Source organism: Haliotis cracherodii, unplaced genomic scaffold, assembly GCF_022045235.1.
Source record: "Haliotis cracherodii isolate W230 unplaced genomic scaffold, xgHalCrac1.p SCAF_1, whole genome shotgun sequence".
Taxonomy (NCBI): domain Eukaryota; kingdom Metazoa; phylum Mollusca; class Gastropoda; order Lepetellida; family Haliotidae; genus Haliotis; species Haliotis cracherodii.
In genome coordinates this window covers 20895297-20921067 of record NW_027266264.1, presented here as the reverse complement: position 1 = coordinate 20921067, position 25771 = coordinate 20895297, and the positions used below count along the sequence as shown (strand labels likewise).

Here is a 25771-nt window from a genome sequence, read left to right as displayed (position 1 = left end):
GTTGAAATTTTTATTCCAACACCTGTGTAAAAAGTACCATGTAAATGATACTCAAGACATAAATAGAATCAACATCACTCATCCCACACATTCATTCGATGATAACATCACACAGCAGTTTGACAATATCACATTACAAATGGAAGTGATCTGGACATGATCAAAACTCTTTGCCTTATGACAAAACAACACTACAGTCACATACTGAAACTAACAACTATAACAAGGATGCAGACATGCTGCATCAATGGCTGAGTGAAAGACAATCTACACATATCATTCACTCTTGCAAAAGAACACGACAGCTTATGTTTTTGATCATTAACAAATAGTTTTTCTATTGGGAGATTGTCATACTGTGCATTTTGAAATGACATTGACGAAGGCAATCACATCAAGGCTTCATTTCATTTGGAATTAGTTCATACACATTATGCACAAATATTTACATGTTTTAACTGTGACCAGTTCTAATAAATATGCATCTGTAATAAATATGTACTGCTTCAATATGCAGTGTGTACTCCACTGATCAATATGTTCCGTTTCAGTTAGATATAGTACAAGAAGCAAAAGCACCTGTTGATCTAAAGCATGATAAGTGACACATAATGTTTCATCAGGAATGGTAACGTTTCTGAATATTAGCTTATTTCATAGTGTGAAAAGACTGGAAAATTTTGAGTTTTGAACACTGGCATACACTTTCAAAGTCAAGACTAAAAAATATATTCTGTTTCATTAAATCAAGAATGCAATGACATGGTTAAACATGATAAATGTTACTTTATGAACACCAAATACATGGTCGGATCCGTCATAGAATATAGGCACAGCAACATATCACTGGATGAGGTTGGTATGAGTCAAACTTAATATATGAAGTAACTGACCATTTTGTTAACACATCAAGGTGTGTGTGTGTGTGTGTGTGTGTGTGTGTGTGTGTGTGTGTGTCATGGGGTTTAGTTTTGAGTTCAAGATGACCTACCTAGGCACACATGAATATCTTATACACTCTTCTACAACCATTACCTGATTTCAACTTTATGCATTAAATGATATGCACTAATATTTCTTATTGAAATATTACGAGATGTAGCATTCTGATTTTGATGTAGTAAAGTGAGCTTTCATTCACTTGTTTGTCTGCAATATATTCTTCTTTCGAGAAGAACAAAGTCAGAAAACAGGAAACAAACACCAACATCGACTGTTTCAAGTTTGTCATGAAAGACTGTGATACTTTCATCACCCCTGATGCAGTGAGACTGCAGCTAGACAAACATCATCTTTAGATTAGCTTGAATTCAGCTGGGCAACATGGCTTTGGCAGTGAGCAATTCCCGGTCAGACCGAACTGTACTGAGTGCTGTATGTTCAGTCCTCTTCATCACTGTCCTGTGAACCCATCTCCCTCTCCCTCTGTGAAATATCGAAGTGGAAGTCGAAAGCATACTCCTTGTATTGATTGGCATGTGTTACCATGGATTCCTTCCTGTCTTTGTCATAGCGCTGAACCTGTGGTGGAACAGAAACTTTGTTATCAACCTCAACTTTAAAGGGCATGAATGAGTGACTGCCATGTTACATGGCCTGGAATGTTCCAGCAATATCACATTAGGTTGCAAATAATCAAGGCTTGACAACCAGGTCAAACCTTTGTCAGATCCTCCTTATGCGACAAACATGGATTGCTGGTGACCTATTCTGCCTAAAAAGCTTCACAAATTCTTAGAAAACAACATGACAGATGACAACATGACAGATGTGTGGCTCAGTTGTCTAAGGTACCACAAACCGCTGTGTAGAGTTGTGTCCCAGAAACCTCTGGTTGTGGGTTTGAATACAAGTAATAAACCTTTGTGAAGTAACACTACTGTGTTAGTAGGTTCTTTAACATGCTGAAAAACTCTGAATGCATTCACTGACTCCGGGCATTCAGAAGGAAATGCCCCAGCTTTGATTTATTTGTGAGACTAAGGTTTTACAGCATGTACAGTTGAATTTTTATATACTGGTCTTTTGATATGAGTCTAATGTTGATTTTTCATTGGATAAAAGTACCAATTTTTTTTACATGACAATTCCATGATATGAATCAAACCTGCAACGTCACATTTTGTGTTTAGTTTTGTAACCCATTGTTTTCCCACTCAGCCATCGGGGCAGGTGATGAAAGGGTGGTCAATCTGCCCTGGGCTTACATTTTCAGTTAAAACCTCGGTGTTAGTTCCTATCCTTTACATTTACCCTCATAAAGATTCAATGTTTGTCAGCACCATCCTCATGTTCATGGGTTTCACCGAAGTGATAAACGTCTCAGTCCTGCATCAATTCAGGCTTTGCTCCCACATCAACATTATATGATGTGATGTAACTAAGTGGTCTAAAACTCACTCGCTCAGGCTTCAACATTGCACTGATGCTATGGTGATGAAGACACTATTCAGCTTACCTGACAAAGAAAGTCAGCTCCTGTTCCCTGAATACTGAGCCTAGTGGTTTCATTAAACAACTCCTCTGGTGATGCCACATCATGGACGCCGTAACTATTGAAGAACTGGAAACAAAATTGAGTGAGTATGGTTTTACGCCGCTTTTAGCAATATTCCAGCAATGTCACGGCGGGGGACACCAGAAATGGGCTTCACACATTGCACCAGTGTCGGGAATCGAACCCGGGTCTTAGGCGTGACGAGCTAATGCTTTAACCACTAGGCTACCCGACCGCCCGGAAACAAAATTGAAAGAATGTAGGTATGACAATGGCACCTCTTCTTGGTTGACACTGAGTTGACATAACAACTACATAGAACAGCTCTATACCTGACAGCCATGTCAGATCAGAGGTCAAGTGACATAAAACTTGTTGATAATTTTGTGATCTTTGAAATTCTCCTGAACATGCCTGACTGGAAGATAAACATACAGTGTCCAAGTAGACCTAGTTTACCTGTAGACTAAACCCTGCTGAACTGAATTTGAAACTGGATGTACAATGTTTTGAGTGGGTTGTGGATCTTATAAAGGAAACACTGATACCGGTAATAGGCTTTAACCAATGTATGGCGCTTTTTAATGCTAAACTGTTGCTTGTTTACGTGTTAATATTTTAGCTGCATATAAGACAGGCATTGAAAGTGTGTAACACAGATATTTCATAAGCCATCATGGAGCAGACACCCCAAAGAAATTGAAGTAATGATGTCAAAGCAACCCTTGCTTGTCGTAAGAGGCGACTAATGGGTTTGGTTGTTTGACCTACTAACTTGGTTAAAGCAGGTCATTGTGTCCCATTTGCGTAGATTGATGCTCATGATGTCAATCATTGGACGGTCTGTTTTACACCTCATTATTTACAGACTGATGTCATACAGCTGGAATATTGCTGAGAGCGGGTTAAACGCAGGGGGAGTGAATTCAGTGTGATGATGCAGTCAACAATATTCCACCTATAGCAACATGATCAAAGCATGCTGTATAACCAGGTGAATGTCAGACAAAGCAGTGACGACAACATCAGCAACAATCCACGCCACCGGGGCATGATGACATATATCTTCCACAGTCATCTCTTATGCTAAGAATAGGTAACCAGGGATCTATTCTGCCTCGGCATGCTTGCAGGGGACATGCTATACATACAGTGTTCGAAATAGCTACCTGCCCACTAGCCAAATCCCAGTGACTTTTAAATTGGGCTAGCAACATTTCCGTAAAGCTGGCCCGACTGTCTAGTTAAAAATTCCAGTCAATACATATTTATTTCTACAGATCATCATGTCGTGGTAGTTAGCTGGGGTTTTGCTGTACACTGATTATGACTGATATCTACATGTACACCTGTTATTAGCGATGTGTGTGATAGTCTAAGAACTACCACAAACTTCAGGCAAACGTATGGTACCAAGCAGCCAATCAGCTTCGCTGTTGTTTAGCACAATGGTCTCAAAACACACAAAATACATGTAGGTTAACACAAAATATGTCATTTGTAGCCATAAAGTAGGGTTAGTAAAATATGATGAGGGCTTTCAACATATTTTTGTAAACAAGCTGGTCAGTGAACTTTGGAAACTAAATTATATACTGTATACATACCCTTGTGACGTTACAGCAGTCCCTGTAGAGGAACTCCATGGCCTTGGGGTGAACCTGGTCCACAGCCTGACTCACATCGATGACATACACCTGATCCTTATGCCACAACATGTTGAACTCACTCAAGTCTGCATGTACAATGCCACATTTCTGTTGTAAGTCCCACATTATCTGAAACATTAAGAAGTGTTGGTGATACCCTCAACAAAATGTAAGCACCACCAGAAAACACAGTGCTTGGATGCACAGGTGAGGAAAGGGCAGCTCCTCAGTGGAGATAGGACACCAAGGCTGGTCTTAAACATAAAGAACCATATTTCCAGTTCGTCAAACAGATGGTCCACACTCCTGGCTGGAGGCTGCTATTTTGGTAAGTATGGAAAGGGAAAATGATGAAAGGAAATAAATAAAAAAATATATAAAATGTTAAACTAACCACCAAAATGAAAAGATTGACGACAGAGAGATCACCAATATCTTACTATGACACAATATATGCGAAGCTTAAAAAAATAAAAGAATTGGTTCTCAGACAATGACTTTTGAAAATATGGTGCGGTGGGTTTGTTTTTTTGCCTGTTCAAACTGGTATGTAACCAAATAAACAGTTGTGTACCATCAACCTGGGCAAGGGCCTCCCTACATAAACAAGCATACAAACTCATATTGCCGCTATGACCATAACACGAGATGCATAGTAAAGCAGTGTGCATGTAAAGGGAAATAACTGCATGCTCTATCGCACTGTTTTTAAGTATTAGTTTTTAAAAAAAAAAAAAAATTAAAATTGAAATAAAAACGAAACATGCAGTGAACTTTATGATGATGCTGGCGGTGCCTGAGAACCAAGACTTTAATTTTTTTAAAGTAAGTGATGAATGCTTAAAGGCGTATCAGCAATCTTGCAGTCATTTGCCGCAATGAAATGTACGGATGACCACATGTCCCATAATGTGCATAGAAATTACAGAAATGTGGCATTATTGTTTCTGCTCCTGATACACCAACACCTTCTTTAACAATACTTTACCTAACAGCAAAAACGCAGTAAGAAAGTAAGGAAAAATACCTTCTTTGTTTGTGCATATGCATCTTCCATGTCTGCAGAAGACATCCTTGCATCCTTCAGTTTAGGAGCTGATATTCCATCCTCTCCAATGAAAGACATGACAAGAACATGCTGTTTTCTTACAACCACATGGGGGCAGGGGAGGTCAAATTTCTTCATCCTGGGAGAAGAGGAAAGTTTTACTTTGAGTACAATGCTATGAACATGATGTACAACACACTATTCCAACTAAAATCTGTTGCACACAAATTATCAAATAACATATTAAAATATTATTGATAATAATGAAAAACATGACAGATAAGAAAGAATCATGAAAAACATTATCTGTATGTCTCCAAATATAATACATGCAAAGAAAATCTAACCAAAAATAACAGCCACCACAATATGGTTAGAGTTACTTCCCCTTATTGTATGCAGTACAGTAACACAGACTACCATATTACCTGTTGAGATTGTAAGCTTCTTTGTTGGCCCACAGTTTCATTATTTTCCTTGGATTCTGTTTCTTGAAGTCATCCTTGAAAAACCTGGGATCTCCATGGACATATTGTTCCCGATTCTTGAATTCATTCAGTGTTGTTTTGAACACTTTAATAGCACACTCCTTTGGCACATCCATGTCCTCAATACTAAAACAGACACCATGAACATTAATAACACTAGATTGTTATTTAGATGTTCATTCCTTCTGTGTGTATTATGTACATAACTACCAGTAATATTCTATAAGTCATGTAAATCAGTTTCCAACTGTTTCCACAGCTACAATTTTCAGTACCTATTTTTATTAATGTACTCAACTTTCACACACATCATCATAGAAAGGATGTTTGATATAAATATATTGGATATTTCAAAATACCACCACTAACCTGCCACCAAAAGCATGGAAGACGACAGACTCCTTGCCACCACTGATGGTGCCAGAAATAGAATCCAACACGCCATTGTTGACCAACTTGTACATCAGTAGTCGAGTCCGGGGATCTACAGCATGCTCCTGTAACATGGAATAGCTAAATATACATACAAACACACAACTATTGTTTCACAAATGTAAAGTAAAATTGCAAAATATGACAAACATTCTGGATATTGTTAATATCAAAGCAATCTTACAGGCTGGAATATGTGAACAGGAAAGAGAAGGATTAAAGAATGCCCTGATGCCCTAGTTATCTTAATAAGTATTGGACATTATCAAAAATACCCAGGGAATGAAAAAGGCAACCATACTGCTCTTGTTTGGTTACTGTAGTTGTTCTCTTCCTACATGAGAAGAGATGGTGAGTTAGTTCATATTTGTTTGACACCAGCCATATTTTGCCATATATACAGCTGGCTGAAAATAATTAAATCTGGACCTGGCATACAAGAGACTAAAAGCATGCTCAGCAATCAAAACTATCAGGGCATGGTGAACAAAGTCACAGAGCTTGATCACCAAATCCCTGTTTGGTGTTGCCTCTTACAAGTATTCTTACTAATATCTTAGTACTGGGGGCCTATTCTGAGTGAGAATCCATACTGGAGTTGATAGTGGATAGAAATGACCAATTGGTAGACATGGATTGAAGTATACAAGTGTAAGGGTACATACAGCAGTAGAGTGTTCCTTCTTCTCGTGCAGCTTCTCTCTGTGCTTGTCCTCCTTCTGTGAGTGGGCCTTCAGCTTGTTGTACACATGGTTCGGCAGCTGCATGTCCATGCCCTCACCATCTCCCGACCCGAAACCTGGGGGGAACTGAAATATAATCAGATATGAGATGTCAGTTTGAAGACATGCGACAAATGACACAGCAACACTGAGTTTAACTTTTATTCACGTTGTACCATCCAGCACTATGGCTACAAGTCATGAAATTAATATGTCACCAAATTAATGCAAGTCTCGACCCCTGGCCTAAACTGTGTCATGAAATTAATGGGATTCCCTCCACCTTTGAACCTTAAAACTAATCAGCAAGATAAAGATAAAAAGCAGACTGTACACTTAGAATTCTATAATATAGTATGGGGTGATAACAGTTTAGTCTAAGGCTTCAAAAGATAATTGGTTCCCAGGCAATGGCTTTTGAAAATATAGTGCGGGCGGGTGGAGGGAGTTGTTCAAGCTAGTATGTAGCCAAATTTTGTTTACAATAATTTTGGGCGAAATCATATTGTTCATAAGCATTGAAGCATTTCACTGCCAGGGTCGTGTGTTCATGAATATTTAAAGACTTTCTATTTTTTAAAGATGGAAATAAAAACAAAAAATGAGGCAGACTTTATGATGATGGTGCCTGAGAACCAAGACTATTATTTCTTTTAGCCTAACATCCCTCAAATCAAAAGCAGTTAATTTCAAATAAGGCATATTCAAATGAGATACGTCAGGTCACCGACAAATACTGTACATGGTCGAAGTGTTTTTACTTGAGTTAACGCAATCCTTTGATCACATATGGGCAGTGTCATGTATTCACCAATGATCGTAATGAGGGTGAGACAATAGTTCTTGAACATCTGAAAGCTGCATGTTGTTATATAAAAAATTAAACATATTAGAACTTCCTACCATCATCATCTTCTCAGCATTGCGTCTGCCACAGATTTCCTTGTCATGCTTGGTAGTGATGTTCTTCCCTGAGCCAGTGTAACCTTTGGGGCCAATTTTAGGACTTTTCTTATCTGCAAGAAAATGAAACCATGTAACCTTACACCCATCACCAACCTCCTCATTCACACATTACAGGGGGAGTAATGCCTGGTTTGTAGACAAAAAAGTAAAGAGAAGAATTTCTTCAATTATTAATCAAACTGGAACACTAATCAGATCACCATGCCAAATACCATGTTTTCAGTATTACCTGCACAAGCACTCAATGTCTTTTTAAACTTAGATATGAACAGAACTTCACACTTGGGACACATTCCATACTAGAACAAAGATAGAACACTTTGTGCAAGGGAGAGCTTTACTACATTAACATGATGTAAGTTCAGTTGACAGTTCCACCTACCCCAGTTACTTTTCTCTGGTTGCTCTTCATATTCATCACTATCCTCCTCTTCTTCTGCCTCATATACTGGATGTCTTGTCTTATAGTTGTCAAATGTTATTTGAACTGAAATAGTCAAAATACAGGTACAATTTTCTTTTACAAACATGTGGGAAGAACTTAATTCTGATACTCGGAACAACTAATTGTTGTAATTCCTTAAAAATACAAATGTTCTGAAAAAGCTTGCTATTCTAAAATGGCGACAAGATGTGACCGTTCAGTAGGGCCATAACCTGGTAGCTTTAGCATTGTAGGCCCAACATTCAAGTGACAGGTCTTGGGATGTCAGCAGGACAAGATTTTGAACACTGCAAGATTATTGCTACTCTTACCTTTGTTAGTTCCATTCAATTTTTCCTGTTCTTTCTGAAGCATTTTGTTATGTTCTCTGTCAAACTCTAGCTGCATCATCCGGGCAATAAGTTCATCACTTGTCCCATCCTTGTCTGTAGCTATGCCTGCAGCTGCCAGGATCTCTGTCACTTCATCTTCAGTCACATCAGGAACAGCAGCTGCAGCTGCAGCAGCTTCTTGTCTAAAACACAACCAAAATTACCATGAATACAATTTGAAATTTGAGTTTGTGGCAGACACAAGTGTAGCTTTACAGTTTTGTTGTAAATATGTTTGTATCTAATTGAGGTCCTTTAATTTCTGTATAATTTTATAATAGTTGTGAGTGAGTGAGTGAGCGAGCGAGCGAGTGGGTGAGTGAGTGAGTTGGGTATAACGCCGCTTTTAACAGTATTCCAGTTATATCATTGCGTGTCAGCTTAATGTGGGAGGAAAGACCAAAGTGATGCAGGCCTTAGACGTTTACCACTTCAGTGAAACCACAAGCACGGGTATGGTGCTGACAAACCTTGAAACATAATCAGGGCAAACTAGGATTCAAACCCAGAATCAAAGGTTTCTGGCGTACCCAAGGGACAAACTGCACAGTGAATAATGTTTAGTAAGGATTCGCCAACATTTTCTTTAATGCTTTAATTGTATTATATCACATCTGATTGTATTTATAGAAGTGTGCTGCATAGCTACCATGCAAGGCAACTGCTTTGAGAGTGTCACATGTTTACATGTTTGAAATGTCTCTAAATATATACCATATTGTAAATAGTGTATCATGACAAATGTACGATCAGTTACTGTAATCAATATAATATTTAGTAGAAAGTGGCAATTATATTTGTAATATTCGATGTAATTTACAATCATAGACCATGTTTATAGTGTAACTTCTAAGTAATGTCAGGATCAAATCATCGCCCTTGATGATCTATTTGTTTACTGTAGGGTTAAGATAATAATTTCATACATCATTCATTCTCAAGTTCATGTTCATGTTAGGAATATAGATGTATGTTTAAATGAAATGAATGTTCGCTATGTATAATATGAATATGTATGTATATGAAACCGGTGTACTAATACTATTGATCTTAAAATGTTATTGTTTTGTACATTACAGAGTTTCATTATCTGTTCTCCTGGCAATAAAGAATCACAACCGTAGCCTGTGTTGGACAAAGTGTTTCCAATCACAAACCTGGTTACATGTATGACACATTGTTATGAATATTTCTACATTTGGACATTTTATTGGACATGCTGGAAGAAGACTAGAAATGCTAAACATGAATATGCTTAAACTATGTTTCTTTAAGTGAGTGAGTGAACATGTTTTTATGAGCTTTTAGCAATATTCCAGCAATATTATGGCAGGGGACACGAGAAATGGGCTTCACACATTGTACTCGTGTGGGGAAAACCTGGATCTTTGGCGTGACGAGCGAACACTTTAACCACTAGGCTACACCACCGCCCCTGTTTCTTAAAGAATAGAAGAAAATCAGCATGATAAGTGGTAAGTATTAAACCTGCTACTTAACAGCCCAGATGAGATAGCTTCCAGCAGTAATTGACTTGACATCCTTATATTCACTTGGCTCGTGATAACGTTGTATGCTGATCCATGAACCGTAACAGATTGGGAAATGACAAATCTAGTATGTTACAAGACACTGAACTTATTGGTGCTATTATTGATATGTGTCAGTAATCCTCCTACCCTTGCACCCTCTGTTTTGTCTTCACAGGACCTAACTCTGGCCACCCTTCCTTGTCCTGAAGATCTGCTGCCAGCTGTTCACTCATCACTTCCTCCAGAGAGCAGGGCACAACTGGAGGGCTTCTTCCCCACGGGGTTGACTTCTTTGCCGAGGGATTAGTAGATGGGGCAATGGTTTGGGTGGGTACTGGATTCTCAGACACTGTACCTTCCATAGCTTTTGATGTGATTGGTGAAACTGGATGCTTCCTACAACAATTTTTTTTTGCTAGAGACACCCAATATATCATGGATGATTCTGATTATTATCTTCAGTGTTTTGTCAAGTGACAAATGACAAGGAAATTCATAGGTGCTTGTGTTAAAAATTATCAGCAAGATATATGTTCACTGCATGTTTCAGGGAAAAGGTAAAAAGAAGGCCACAGACACTTTAGTCAAAATTGCCATTTTGACCAGGGATTTTGTGGCCAGTTTTGAACAATGTGTTTGTGGACGTTTTAACATGTGGCCTTATTTACTACAACCCCCAGTCTCATAGTATACTATTCATAAAGACTTTGATTTCCTTTATCAGGTTTATGTAGTATCCTAACATACCCTATTTTCGAACAGTAATAATGACATTGCTGATGTATCAAGTCATCAGCTTTTATGATGATGTTACACCTTGACTTATAAAGTGACAAATCAAGATCAATATGAAATGGGTTGTAGTCAAAATGTCCTTTCAACTAATAAGTCAGAACAGTCTAAATAATGTCAAAATGGCCACAAACCCAAATTCAAAATGGCTATAACAAAAAACTCAAACTGTCCATATTTATAAAATGAATATCCAGTGTGAGCAGGATGTGTACATGTTAGAGGTTGTTATTACAGTTGACTCTTCCAGGAGAGTTCACTTGATGTTTTAACCCATCTCATCAAATTAGGATGGTACGCTATATTATCACGACAGTAACCTATTAAATATGTAATATGCAAAATGTTTCTTGTTCTCTGTTCAACTTTTATGACACATCCATTAGAACTGATTATGCTGATTTCCTTTACTGAGTTCAGTGAACAAAGTTTATTTGTTTATTTGTTGTTTAATGCTGCACTCAGCAATATTCCAGCTATGTGATGACGCTCTGTAAATAATCGAGTCTGGATCAGACAATCCAGTGATTGACATTGTGTGCATCGATCTATGCAATATTGGGATACGATGACATGCATCAACCAAGTCAGCAAGCCTGACCACCCAATCCTGTTAGTCGCCTCTTACGACAAGCATAGTCGCTTTTTACGTCAAGCATGGGTTGCTGAAGACCTATTCTACCCCGAATCTTCACGGGTCATTAGCGACTAAAGGGCAACTCTATATTATCGTGGTTGGCTATTTAGTGGTGTGATACGTGTAGATCATGTGGTTTACATCACTTCCTCTTTGGGATTTACATAATCAGTAAGCATATGACCTAGTTTGGGTCAAGGGACTTTGTAATCAATTTTGAATGGGGGTAGGGGTAATTCCACTTAAAAAACATGTTAACGTGTATACTTACGTGTAGCCTTGACATGTAGTGATGGAAACTAACACTTTTAGTCCACTTGTCCTTATAATGATACCATATAGCAAAAAAGGGCAAATTTCTACTTGTCCTTAGGATACCTTAACTATTGGGATGTTTGGTAAGGAGTGAGTGAGTGAGTGAGTGACTGAGTTGGATTTAACACCGCTTTTAACAGTATTCCAGTTACATCACGGCATGTCAGCTTAATGTGAGAGGAAAGCCCAAAGTGATGCAGGTCACAAGACGTTTACCACTTCGGTGAAACCCACGAGCATGGGTATGGTGCTGACAAACCTAGAAACATAATCAGGGCGAACCGGGATTCGAACCCACAATCATAGGTTTCTGGCGTGCCCAAGGGACGCAACTCTACACAGTGAATCGCAGCGCCTTATACGACTGGGCCACCCTTGGCCCCCGTTTGGCAAGGACTTTAGGACTAGCGCCAATTTTGAACGCTGAATACCGCAACGAGTGCTGTATTCAATATTTGACCAGGCAATGAAATATCGTGCTTAGATTTGTATAAGTAAACAGCAGACAGTAGGTGTGGATTCTGAGATTTACCGATATTTTGGATAAATCTCGTAATCCACACTTCCTGTCTGATACCGCGATAATATAGAGTCGTACTATACTTTGATCTCTGTACTGACCATTTGAAAACAGGGTACATGACGATATATACATTGACCTATCCATGAGTAACCTAACTTTAGGCAACAGTTGTGTATTAATACACTGGTAATTAACCATATATCTTAGAACTAGTATTTTCTTTACACGCCACTGTGAGGACATTAGGACATTTTGGATGACAATCAGTCATGAGAACATAACCAAAGCTTTGATCAGTATCTTTAAAGATATTAAGAAATAAGGATAACAAAAACACACTTTGTAAACTGGTGAGTGATAAGTAGTTGTAGCTTTCACTACCACAAACCATTTCAAGAGATGTGATTATTTAGACTGTACCTTGCTTCAATGGTGCTTGATGAAACGCTAGGCTTAGTAAAGGCTGGCAGATTTACAACTTCCAGGGTAGAAAGATCTGTCCCCAAACGATAGTTCTCAAATAAAATTGACGGACTGTGTTTTCTTCAAATGTTCTTTGCCTAAATCTCAAGTCTTATGAAACTGCCGTTACAGAACAAACTTTTATAAACAGAATTACAACCCAAACTAAAAATAAAATCTACCAAAAATAAACTATTGCGACAGGAAATTTCGTCCGCTTGTGAAATTTACTAGAAACTAGTTTCCGCAAGCCCTTCATTAGTGATTCGAGCAGAAAATAAACATGCAAATGAAATTTAATTCAAAATATTCCTTATATTTAATACAAACTAATGACACATGTATTATCTTATAATTTTTATTCTAGTGAAATAGCTACATATATATTGAACATTGGAGATGATATATTTTATTCAAATAAAATAAGTTTTTCTAAACGTGTTCACATAGTTCTTCCGGTTCTGGTAAAACCCGGAATACCCTGAACCTGAAAGCGGAATGAATAAGATAAACGGTTTAGGTTATTTGATCATTTTTGTATATAATTCTCAAATCTAATTTAATAATGACATAGAAACATATCTTCTCTTTACAGTTATTCTCCTTTAGTGTTCATCATATTTGTGTATATTTCTGGGTTAAACGTTTCATGCATATTATCGGTTGTGTCAGGATATTATTTTTGGAACTGTGGTTGTAAACATTGCAAAGGAGCACTCGCGGGAAAATATGAATATTGACTGCTGTCTGTTGCATTGACAAAAAGTCGAAACATTGTCAGGTGGTTGCTGCTGAGTATGAAAATGATATAAAAGTTTCTGCGAACCAGGGTATTTATTGAAATTTGAGGACATGCTGAGCTTTTAGTATGGAAACAAGAATCACGGCAGAAGATATTGTATTGAAACTCACAGATCGTGTTCTAACATGTACTTTGTTTATCTATCTCATTTGATTTCGGAGGTAAACCATTAGCCAACATTTTCGAAGCTTGCAGATGCACCTTTCATTTGCGTACATAGCTATAGTCTAGATTAAATAATGAAAATGGAGCTAACAAGGTGGGAGGCTGTCATGTGGCATTATGTTGAGAATTGAAGACACAATTAAATGCATCGTATAAGGATTTACAAATAATGCAAATATTTTTCTTGAAATTCATTTTAATACTTGTATAATATCACTTATTGAAGTTCATTTCTGCTCATTCTAAGGTATCAGTCATTTATATTTTTATCAGTTATTTATCCTATTTATATTCCTAATAAAACCATGGTCCATGTGACTCTTTTGGGCCATTTAAATTCTATGTATGTTCTGACAAATGGTCCTTTTGGTGTGTCTTTACCAGGACACATGCACTGGTCTGGAGTGTTCGAAATTCAGGGGGTGTCCTTGTCATCCTTTTCTCTTATAGTTTTTTTAGCCTCCAGGCTAAAACGGAACCTCAACAAAACGTCACCGATTCCTCTGGCGAAAACGGCACTGCATTTGGCGAAAACGGCTACTATGAGTCGGGCGAAAACGGCACCTCTATTTTTAATAATGATAGCGATTTTTGTAGTAATATATAGGGTTTATTTACATGGTATTTGATTAGTGATGTATTTACATTGTATTTCCTTTTTTCAGAGATAAGTAAATATGTTCATGTATACAGTTTTGTGGCATGTCCATCGTCATCATCATCATCATCATCCTCTTCACAAAATTGGTCCATGAACAACCGAACATTGTGAAAGTACTTGTGTCAGGGAGAGATCTCCATTCTTCTATCTTCGCCATATGTCGAAGATCTCCTCTTGACGAGATGTGGAAGATATGCGAACATACTCTCTGAGTCGTCCCTCCTGAATCAGTCTTGATTGTAGAGGAAACAGACTGGCCCCGGTACAGCTCTGGGATCAATCTGTAGATCCCCAGGGACTGGTCACCCACCTTGTTGTTGACTTCAAAGCGTACAGTGTTTTAACAATAAGTTAACTGCGCCTCCCAATCAGAGTCGGTGAGTTAATTGGAGTAGGGGGCTAATTTCTTATTTGTTTTATTTCACAATTATTTGTGTTTGTAAGAGACGATGTGAGTTTAATTTCTATTATTTTTCTTCAAAGCATGTTATGTTTTCACAATAAGTTGAGTTGCGTATAAGCTAAGTTGGATTATAGTTGGAGTATAGGCTAATTTCTAATGTAAACTTGTTTTAACATCTCACAATTATTGGCGTTTGCAAGTTACAATGTAAGTTTAATATCATTTATTTGACCAAGGTAAAAAAAAAAATAAGGTGCCATTTTCGCTCGAGACGAGGTGCCGTTTTCGCTTGAGTCGAGGTGCCGTTTTCCCCCGTTGACGTTTTGCTGAGGTGCCGTTCCAACTGTGAAAACATTAGGGCCATACAAGGACCCATGACCTTTGAAAACTGCTTTGTTCACTTTTTTAGTTCAGATTTGAAGTGTAAAAATACTGATATGTCTTTTTGAAATTTTCTAAAATGTGCTTTTGCAGAGCTTTGTAAGAACATGGTAGCAGCAAGTCACAATGGAGAAGCCAGATGAGCAAATTTGTCTTGGTGGCAAAGAAGTGTTCAGCAATGCAGAGTTCTATCACTTAAGAAACTGCTTGGTGGAAATCATTGAGGAGGTCAAACTGAGAAGGGTACAGTAGGCATAATGTTACATGACTTTATAAAGGATTTCAATGTTTGTAAAATATTGTTTCATGATGATATGTTCTAAAATTCTTAGTCTTCACACATGTCAGAGCATAAGTCTATGTATTTCATAATCATAATATTATGACCTTTCGCATGAAAAGGTAGGGTTAGAAAGTTACTCAAGTCAGAGTAAGTTTGTGTATATGTGTAACCGGAGTGGTTTAGGTGAATGAAACACTAAACGCAGGTTGATTTGTTGATGTCATTTGTTTAATACAGTAGCATAAATAACAGAGGCCGTGTGAAAATAAATACACAGAGTTAAAATATGCACAATACCTACACATACAAATAAATCATTACATTATAACTTATTAACAAATATTATATATGATCATGTACATTGTTATGATCCATCGTAATTAGTTTTATCTGACTTTACTCTAAATATTACAGGGGATTTATCATATAATAAATTGACAAACATAGCTTATCAATAATGGGAGAATGATGAAAAATGCATTAATACATAACACACAATTTCAGTACATATCACCATAAATACATACAAAATATAAATGTCTTCACCAGGTGTATGGCACTGTGCCCTGTGATGTCACAACATCAGTCATCATTTGCTTTACCGGGACACACCTGAACATAAATATATATATAACGTAATTACAGTGTAACATATTACATCAATATGTTTACATCCTTAGGTATATACAATAACCCTTAAATATATATTCTAATCACTCACCTCATCATACAGACATACATTCATACGTGTGCAGAACTTAAATTTACAGGTAAATAGCTCCAGTCTATCAATAAATTTACTCATTATGCTTCGTTACACAATAAGTTAAGTGATATCAACATGAAAATGCTAGTTAAGATTATCTATTATAAACATACTTACATACTTAAAGTATTTAAGCAAATTTAGCCTAACTACATTTATCTGAATACGATGACTAATGTGATATATATTTATCACACCTAACTATATAAGTACTATTAAAAGAAGTTAAGAAACCATACACATGCACCTTAACAAACCATTCAAAGCACTAAATAAGAACACATCAATATACAATTGAAACAAAATAACCTGTGACAGTTGATTGAATTATTTCAGCGATGAACTGAGAACTTGTCTCCATACATAGTCAAATACAAGTGTAAATTCAAACTGACCAGTCCCATAATGCACCCTGTCACTGAAAGTAAGGGGCTGGGGCTAGACAATAGAGACCAGAGAAACAATAGAGAAGGCAAGCGCAAGGGTGGCTGTGCTATTGTATTAGTGAAGCAGGTTAGATTGGAGGGTAGGCTAAAACTTAGGTATTAAAATAAGAGGTGACCTTAAAATATGCTTGATGATATGTACATAATTACATACTAATACCTATGTTAAAGATGTTCTAAGGGCTAGTACTAGTAGAAGATCAGCTTTTTAAGAATGTGACAATACATGTCATGTGTTATAAATACTCCATGGAATCTATTCCATGTCTGGTGAACATGTCATGTTAGTTTCTACTGCTGAAAGAAGTGTGCTGCTGCCTGCTAGTGCAATATGTATAAGGCACAACCTTATCTCTTAACACATCCTGGCTTGTATTTTGCTGATGACAGGACTGATAAAAGGGAACAGGCTTGAATTCTTGATCTTACATTATCGCACTGAATGCAATGTTAAACTACCTCTGAAACCAAGAAAACATCACCTTTTTGTAAAACACAACTTTGAAAAAAATAACACTTTTTTTCCAATTTGCCTGCAAGTGCACTTAGTTTGAAATCCAAGGTAAATCCCTGCAGTATCGCGCAACAGCTGATGTGTTTTTGTAGGGCAATGATACAGAGAGTGAGGAGAGGATCAAGCTGCTGGTCAATGAGAAGTATCAGCTGGAGAGGAGATGTGTGAGTACAACAGTGTACAATAGAGATCGGATGATACATTTGGTCAGCATTGCCTGGTGTTGCTATTTCATTATGTTTGTGGTGTTATTGTGCATTGTTTGTATTCAACATTCCGTGTTTTGAAGCATTGATAATTGGTGCATTTTTGAAACTTAAATACCTCAAGGAAACATAATTTAGCATGGTTGTATATATATATTTATATTGAATTGGACAAATTGTGGTGCATTTAACTGATTTTAACATTATGTCTGTAGTAGTGTTTGAAAGTGGTAAAAAGTAGTGGTTTCCAGCTGCAGTATTTCAATGGTCATCTGACCCGTGAAGATCCGGGGTAGAATAGGTCTTCAGCGACCCATGCTTGCCGTAAAAGGCGACTATGCTTGTCGTAAGAGACAACTTACGGGATCGGGTGGTCAGGCTCGCTGACTTGGTTGATACATGTCATCGATCCCAATTGCATGGCTCGATGCTCAAGATATCAATCTCTGGATTGTCTGGTCCAGAGTCGATTATTTACAGACCGCTGCCATATAGCTGGAATATTGCTGAGTGCGGCATTAAACAACAAACCAAGCAATGGTCATCTCCAGTTCATCAGACACCCATCTCTCAGACAGCTTAAAACAACAACTGTTATGGTTGAGGGCACATCAGGTGTGTGATATATTCCCTTATATCCGAATAGACAGTCCCACCATTAACAACTGTCTTACAACTGGTACAAAAGCAAACAAAATTTAGACAAATCATATTCTTGATTTAATATTGCTTTATACTTTTGAATATTTTGCTCAGTTAAAGGAGTTTTACATTATATACATGAAGTAATAACTATCTCCTACATAGGACTTAGTATCTCCTATGTAGGAGATAGGAAGTCCTACGTAGGAGGTACTAAGTCCTACGTAGGAGATACTAAGTCCTACGTAGGAGATACTTAGCCCAAAAAAATTTCACCGTGGCCCTACTACGCTTCCATATGTCCTTATGAGTAAAGAGGTGTGTGGCAGTTAAAAAATATTCCACTGTCTGACAACTGGGTGTCTGATAAATGGGGGGACCCCATTTGAATCTGGGGGCTCCCTAATTATGCAACTTTGAACATTAGGGTTATCACAAGATAAATGATATGAATGAAGGAAAATATGTATTATTATATACATGTAATATGGCATATAAGCATTTTAAATGTGATCATATATACTTGACATATATGAGTGATGTGCACAGTAAGAGAATATGTTGTTATGACAGATGGCCTGGAAGTGGAAGAATATGTTAAGATATTCATGATTGATATGGTATGAGTGTAAGAATTATGTTTTGATGGTTACGCGGTACATCAGTGTTATATATGGCAGATACATAGCATGATTGAGTAGTGATGTTCCAATGCTGAGTTAGGATCAATGATTGTATTGTGTGTTCAGTCATTTGATGAGTAAAGTGTTATTTCATCAATTTAATATATATAATCAATATGTTCAACCACTCCTTTTATTTGTAAATATTTACAATATCAATATGCATTGAGTTAAGACTCTGAATTTTTCATATCATGTTAAATATGTTTAAAAAAATTCTTTCAAATACAGAAAAAAATAACTTGATGTAAACAAGGATTTATTGATTAAAATAAACTAATTTTGGCCAATAATCAATGAAAATTCCCAACCGTTTCCCATCGGTTGTGTGAATGTTATGACATATAGAAGAGGTATGAATGACAGTGTTATATATGTGTGCAGGATGCGGAGGTTGGGCAGCTCGCTGCTGTCAGAGAACAGCACCAGCGGCACGTGACTGACTTAGAGCGAAGCTGGCAGGAGAAGATGAGGCTCTTGGAGGAGGAGAATGTGAGAACCCAAACAATACTTTTATACACTCTGTTTATGGTAATGTAATAATGAGTGTTAAGGTTACACAAGAGGAGTGTTGACCACAGGATAAGTGTTTCTGACAGTAATTGCACAATGAGTATGATTTATGAGTGAACGTCAGGTGGAAGATTGGGAGTCCCCACACTTGCCGGGCAGCTATTGTTCTCTAGCTAATAAACTGGGAAGCTAGGATAATACCTAAAGAATGAAGAATGAGCATGCATGGTATAGTCTTCAACATAACACAGTGTGATAATCTCTAATAAAATAAGGCCACGTTACAACATTTGTTTACAAATCTTCTTTTTTTTACTTTTACATCCATTTGCACATTACATTGTTTCATCCAGAAATTTAAAGTCCTTCCCACATTACAAATACACAATGCCATAGTCTTAGTAAAGTACACATTCGGGAGTGGGGGGAGGGAGCGGTGGATGTGCCTCGATGACTGAGTGGGTAAGATCGCTGACATTGTGTGGTGGCATTTAGATGCCTCACTCTGGCAGTGTGGGTTCAAATCCTGGATGGGACTCTACCCCAAAAAGTACTAGAATCTGTACATTGCTAAGAATGAGTTATCCCAAATATAACATCTGTTACATCCCACATTAGATCACTTAAAACATATACATATACATAACTATATTCTATATTTAATCGAACATGTTATGTCATCTTCCATAAAGACATTTAATGAAACGTTCAGTAGCTGGGTAAGTGAGACACATTGCCCAGGTTACTCCAATAGCGACTTGGAACTGTCAACCATGTCAAGAGCATGTTCCAGTTGTCTTTGCTACTTCTTCCTTGGTCTCATTTTGTCACCGTCTTGTACGAACCCATGATCAAGTACAGACCACCTCAACCGTGAGCGTTTGCCATGATGCAAGGGTTGTTGACTAAACATTGCAACAGGTTTATAGGCACCCACTGATAACATCTCAGAAAGATTATTTCTTATCACTTAACTAATATTTAGTGTGAGTAATGAAACTGCACCCCTGAAGATCCAGGGCAGAAATACTAGAATAGGTATTCAGCCACCCATGCTTGACGTAAAAGGCGACTATGCTTGTCGTAAGAGGTGACTAAGGGGCTCAGGCGGTCGGGCTTGCTGACTTGGTTGATGCATGTCATTGTATCCCGATTGCGTTAATCGATGCTCATGATGTCAATCACTGGATTGTCTGGTCCCGACTTGATTATTTACAGACCGCCCGCCATATAGCTGGAATATTGCTGAGTACGGCGTTAAACAACAAACAAACAAACAAACAAACTGAACAACAGCTCACTTGACATAATCAGTACAGTGCAGTATCTGTCAACATGCATTCACTCTATACAGGGCCCGCTATACACATACAGACAGGCCATGTTCATCCAGGCAGTACAGTGCAGTATCTGTCAACATGCACTCACTGTATACGGGGACCTCTATACACACAGAGACTATAATGCCATGTTCATCCAGGCAGTACATTACAGTATCTGTCAACATGCACTCACTGTATATGGGGACCTCTATACACAGAGACTATAATGCCATGTTCATCCAGGCAGTACATTACAGTATCTGTCAACATGCACTCACTCTATACAGGGACCTCTATACACAGAGACTATAATGCCATGTTCACCCAGGCAGTACAGTGCAGTATCTGTCAACATGCACTCACTGTATACAGGGACCTCTATACACACACAGACATGCCATGTTCATCCAGGCAGTACAGTGCAGTATCTGTCAACATGCACTCACTGTATACAGGGACCTCTATACACACACAGACATGCCATGTTCATTCAGGCAGTACAGTGCAGTATCTGTCAACATGCACTCACTCTATATGGGGCCCTCTATACACACACAGACAGGCCATGTTCATCCAGGCAGTACAGTGCAGTATCTGTCAACATGCACTCACTCTATACGGGGACCTCTATACACACACAGACATGCCATGTTCATCCAGGCAGTACAGTGCAGTATCTGTCAACATGCACTCACTCTATACAGGGCCCTCTATACACACACAGACATGCCATGTTCATTCAGGCAGTACAGTGCAGTATCTGTCAACATGCACTCACTCTATACAGGGACCTCTATACACAGAGACTATAATGCCATGTTCATCCAGGCAGTACAGTGCAGTATCTGTCAACATGCACTCACTCTATACAGGGTCCTCTATACACACACACAGACAGGCCATGTTCATCCAGCCAGTACAGTGCAGTATCTGTCAACATGCACTCACTCTATACGGGGACCTCTATACACACACAGACATGCCATGTTCATCCAGGCAGTACAGTGCAGTATCTGTCAACATGCACTCACTGTATACGGGGACCTCTATACACACACAGACATGCCATGTTCATCCAGGCAGTACAGTGCAGTATCTGTTAACATGCACTCACTGTATACGGGGACCTCTATACACACACAGACATGCCATGTTCATCCAGGCAGTACAGTGCAGTATCTGTCAACATGCACTCACTGTATACGGGGACCTCTATACACACACAGACATGCCATGTTCACCCAGGCAGTGCAGATAATCACTTTTAATCCATGCTGATTGCCCAGTAGGTGAGGTAAACCTGAAGAAAGCCTTGCATTGCTAACTGCACTTCTCACACTATGGCATGTATGTGTCCCCTTGTCTAGCCAACTCACAACATCCTCAAGGTCATTTTTTGTTTAGCTCATAAACTCATCACATGTGGCATCATAGATCCATGACTCGAGATGCACCATTTGTCTGTTGCAGGAGTACCGTGTATACTTTAGAACTCAGCATATCATGATAATGAAGACACTCTGGTAACACTTGACTGATTGTTAGCGTTGTCATTAATTGGTACACACTGGCAACATCTCCTCTTAACGTACATACTTCTCTATATGTTTCTATATTTTGTGTTTCTTTTGGTGGTGGGTATATATATATTAAAAAGAAATATATCTATTAAAAAGTGATTCTTTTTCAGAAACAACTAAAAATCTATAGAAAGTGTGGTGAGAAAGAAACAGAGACCTTGAAAGACAGTGTCCGGTCATTACAGGTAACAGGGAAATGGATGCTTACATTGTTATAGATTTGACATGGTGGAACAGTTTTGTGTGTATGAAGTAATGTTACAATTTGTTTAATGTGTTTTGTTTGTTTATTTGTTGTTTAATGCCGCACTAAGCTATGTGACGGCGGTCTGTAAATGATTGAGTCGGGACCAGACAATCCAGTGATTGACATCATGAGCATCAATCCATGCTATAGGGATATGATGACATGTGTCAACCAAGTCATCGAGTCTGACCACCCGACCCGTTAGTTGCCTCTCACGACAAGCATAGCTGCCTTTCATGTCAAGCATGGGTTGCTGTAGACGTATTCTAACCCGCATCTTCATGGGTCTTTTATGTGAAGTTGAATTATCAATGACTAACAGTAGTATATGGACGATATTTTCATCTGCAGTCTGTGTCTACAGAGAATATCCGGTAGGGCTGTTACAATTCACTCGCGTATTTGGTGAATCGAACCATATCCATTCATGAATTGAATTCGTTATTCGAATATTCGAATTCGAATATTTAGGAATATGTAAGCATATGCATTTACATTAAAAAAATACCTATAAGAACATATTTTATGCATAGATTTCTTCAAAAGACAACACACTTATACTATTTAATTTGACAGTATTGTGGTCACTGGTCATTGTTGCATTTGAGCAGATATTAGTACCTGGATAAGTGCAGTATATAAATGAATAATATATTTAATAATTAACCCAAACCATGTCAAATAATTTATGTTGTTGTTGCCTCACAGAATATGACAGATAATACATCAACTGCTGACTTGTTATTGTATTTGTGAATTAATATTCATATTTGTTACCCTATATTCATGATACGAATCGTATTCGCCTCATAGTGTATTCGTTGCAGCCCTAATATCCAGTGTGAAAAGGAGTGGTGGGGTAGCCTAGTGGTTAAAGTGTTCACTCCTCATGCTGCCGGCCCCGGTTTGATTCACCATGTAGGTACAATGTGTAAAGCCCATTGTTGGTGTACCCTGCTGTGAAGTTGCTGGAATATTGCTAAAAGCGGTGTAAAGCCATACTCACTCCAGTGTGACGAAGGACATGAGTAATAGATTCTTCTTCGCGTACATGGATTTAGGCTATATTGTTTCTCCAGCTGTCCAAGTATTCTCTGGAGAAAAACCTGCGAGAACAAGAGCACAAGCTGCAGTCTCATCTCAGCTCATCGGATCAGCAGCTGGGAGAGTTGTCTGCCCTTGAACAAAAGCTACGTTCTATGACAGTACACTTCCAGCTCTTGAGTAACAGCCAGGAGAGACTGGAGAAAAATGGTGAGTGGAGACCAAATAATATCAAATGTGTTGTGTTAAAATGTCTGTCCGTTGTCCGTCATTACTTTGCATTTTCTACATCTACAAGGCCTGTGCAGCTGAAACCTTGCATGATCCACATGAGTCCAGCTGTGGTGTCTCTAAAATTAGTCAAAGAATTTTATCTGACTTTAAACATGGCCACTATAGCGACCATATTGAAAATTTCATTTTCTGCATTTGAAATGCAGCACGTATGTGGTTTTCGGAATAAAACATACAGCGGAATATGTCTAAACCAGGCCCTGACTAATCTGGATCTGAGTCAAAACCAGACCATTTACGGTCCTAAATTTACAACATTCATTTATCATCACTGAAATCTGTTTCTTACTTACTTACTTACTTTGGAGATTTAACGTGCGCTTTCCGACTGATGCGTATTTCGCACACGGGCCCGGCCAGGCCATTTAATGTGTTTCCGAAAGGGGCGAGGGTGGTCTGTGCAACCCAAGAGGGGGCTTTAGGGGTTGCTTATATAGAATTTGGGAATTTTGAGATTTGGAATAGATGCCGATGGGGTTGGGGAGGAGAACTAAGGGAGCTGGGTATGGTGGATGATTGTTTGTTTATGTGATTTTGACTTGGTAGGTTATTATGGTTTTAGATGCGTTTTATTAGTTCCGTTTTTATTAAGAATACGCCTAAGGCCTTGAAGTTTTCTAGTTTATTTTGTGGGTTTAGTATTGCTTCTAGAGTGAGAGCCTTGTTTAGATTGAGGGTGGTTTGTAATGCGGTTCGATGTGTTAGGTAGTGTGTGCAGTGGATGAGTGCGTGTTCTGGGGTTTCTGGTTGTTTGCAGTGTGGGCAGTTACCTGTAGTGTGTTTTTTTTAAAATTTTAGGTGGTTATTTAGGTTGGTGTGTCCTGTTTGGAGTTTAGTGATTACTCTGTCGATTTTTTTTGATGGATGGAGAATTTTTGGTTTGGTTAGTGGTTTGCTGAGCACTCTTTTGATTTGGCTATTTGAGTTTAGATATAGGTTATGCCATTTTTTTGTGATTTTTTGTTTGTTTACACTTTTAATTTCTGATTTTGAGATGGGTAAGTTTAAGCTTATTTCTGGGATTTTGAGGGATAGTTTAGCTGCTTTATCGGCGTTTAATTCCTGACCATATTTATAGAACAAAGGACCAATTTATCATCTTACTGACTCTCTCTAATCCGAATGAACTTTTCACACATCTCCCTCTCATGTCTGGTAAGTTGTTTTCATTGAACAATGTGATTACAACATACTGTAAATCGTGAAATTAATGCATCTCCAAAAGAATGCAAATGCTGGCCCCTTGCCAAAAATGTGACTCAATATGAATGCGAAACCCCGGAGAATCGTTTACCGGAGAATCCTCACCTTAATCCAGTCACACACCAAATAGAACTGCTTATTAGCGCTGAGTAGTATACATCCGCTAAAGCAATGCATGCGCGCTGGCTCATGATGGCCTTTGACGCAGTCGCAAAGAACAAAGACACTGTGTTGCGTGGGTGGTGTCTGTCTGGACTTGCAGGTATGATGAGTGATGACATAAGTGAGTAGAACTCTTGTCATGACCCCAGCAGTGACAATTCACAGGATGTAGTTAGTGTTTGAATGACATTGTTTATATAATTGTTACAAGTGCTGCTCAATAAACAGTGATGTGGAAAACATAGTTGTTTGTTTTCAGCGTATGTCTAAGTTGGTATTTCTGCTAAACAAAATGTCTTCTTGTTGATATAAATGCGATGTTTAATAATGCGAGCCAAGACCACTCGCATTTTTCGCATTTAATTCACGCTCGCGTTAATTTCAAGATTTACAGTAGATAATACAAAGAATGGCCTCGGCCAAGGGGTTACATGCCTCACATTAAGGAGTGCAATAAAGTGGGTACAGGCTGAAATTTGATTCCAAATTTCACTTACATAACCATCAAACAACCTAAACAGTTACAGTTGATAAGGATGGAAAGTAAATATGACTGTCAAGATTAGTTTTGTTTG

The 25771-nt window shown here is 38.2% G+C and overlaps 2 protein-coding genes across 2 annotated transcripts in view; one reads left to right on the top strand and one right to left on the bottom strand.

The window, feature by feature from the left end:
* Nucleotides 1-13105, bottom strand: LOC139474365 (serine/threonine-protein kinase RIO3-like). Its single transcript, XM_071257354.1, has 12 exons — nucleotides 12838-13105; nucleotides 10298-10546; nucleotides 8559-8761; nucleotides 8185-8289; nucleotides 7740-7852; nucleotides 6780-6923; nucleotides 6052-6179; nucleotides 5623-5808; nucleotides 5174-5333; nucleotides 4105-4275; nucleotides 2459-2563; nucleotides 1-1521 (listed from the first exon to the last, which is right to left on the bottom strand). The coding sequence occupies exons 2-12, from the start codon at nucleotides 10510-10512 to the stop codon at nucleotides 1381-1383; spliced, it is 1671 nt and encodes a 556-aa protein (XP_071113455.1). The 5' UTR covers nucleotides 10513-10546; nucleotides 12838-13105; the 3' UTR covers nucleotides 1-1380.
* Nucleotides 13106-15417: 2312 nt separating this feature from the next.
* The window catches only part of LOC139461695 (uncharacterized), a 162351-nt gene continuing 151997 nt past the window's right edge, over nucleotides 15418-25771 (top strand). The window contains exons 1-5 of the mRNA XM_071243158.1: nucleotides 15418-15534; nucleotides 17393-17464; nucleotides 19216-19323; nucleotides 22357-22431; nucleotides 23573-23747. Of these exons, the coding sequence (XP_071099259.1) occupies nucleotides 15418-15534; nucleotides 17393-17464; nucleotides 19216-19323; nucleotides 22357-22431; nucleotides 23573-23747 (547 nt within the window). The remainder of the gene's footprint in view (nucleotides 15535-17392; nucleotides 17465-19215; nucleotides 19324-22356; nucleotides 22432-23572; nucleotides 23748-25771) is intronic.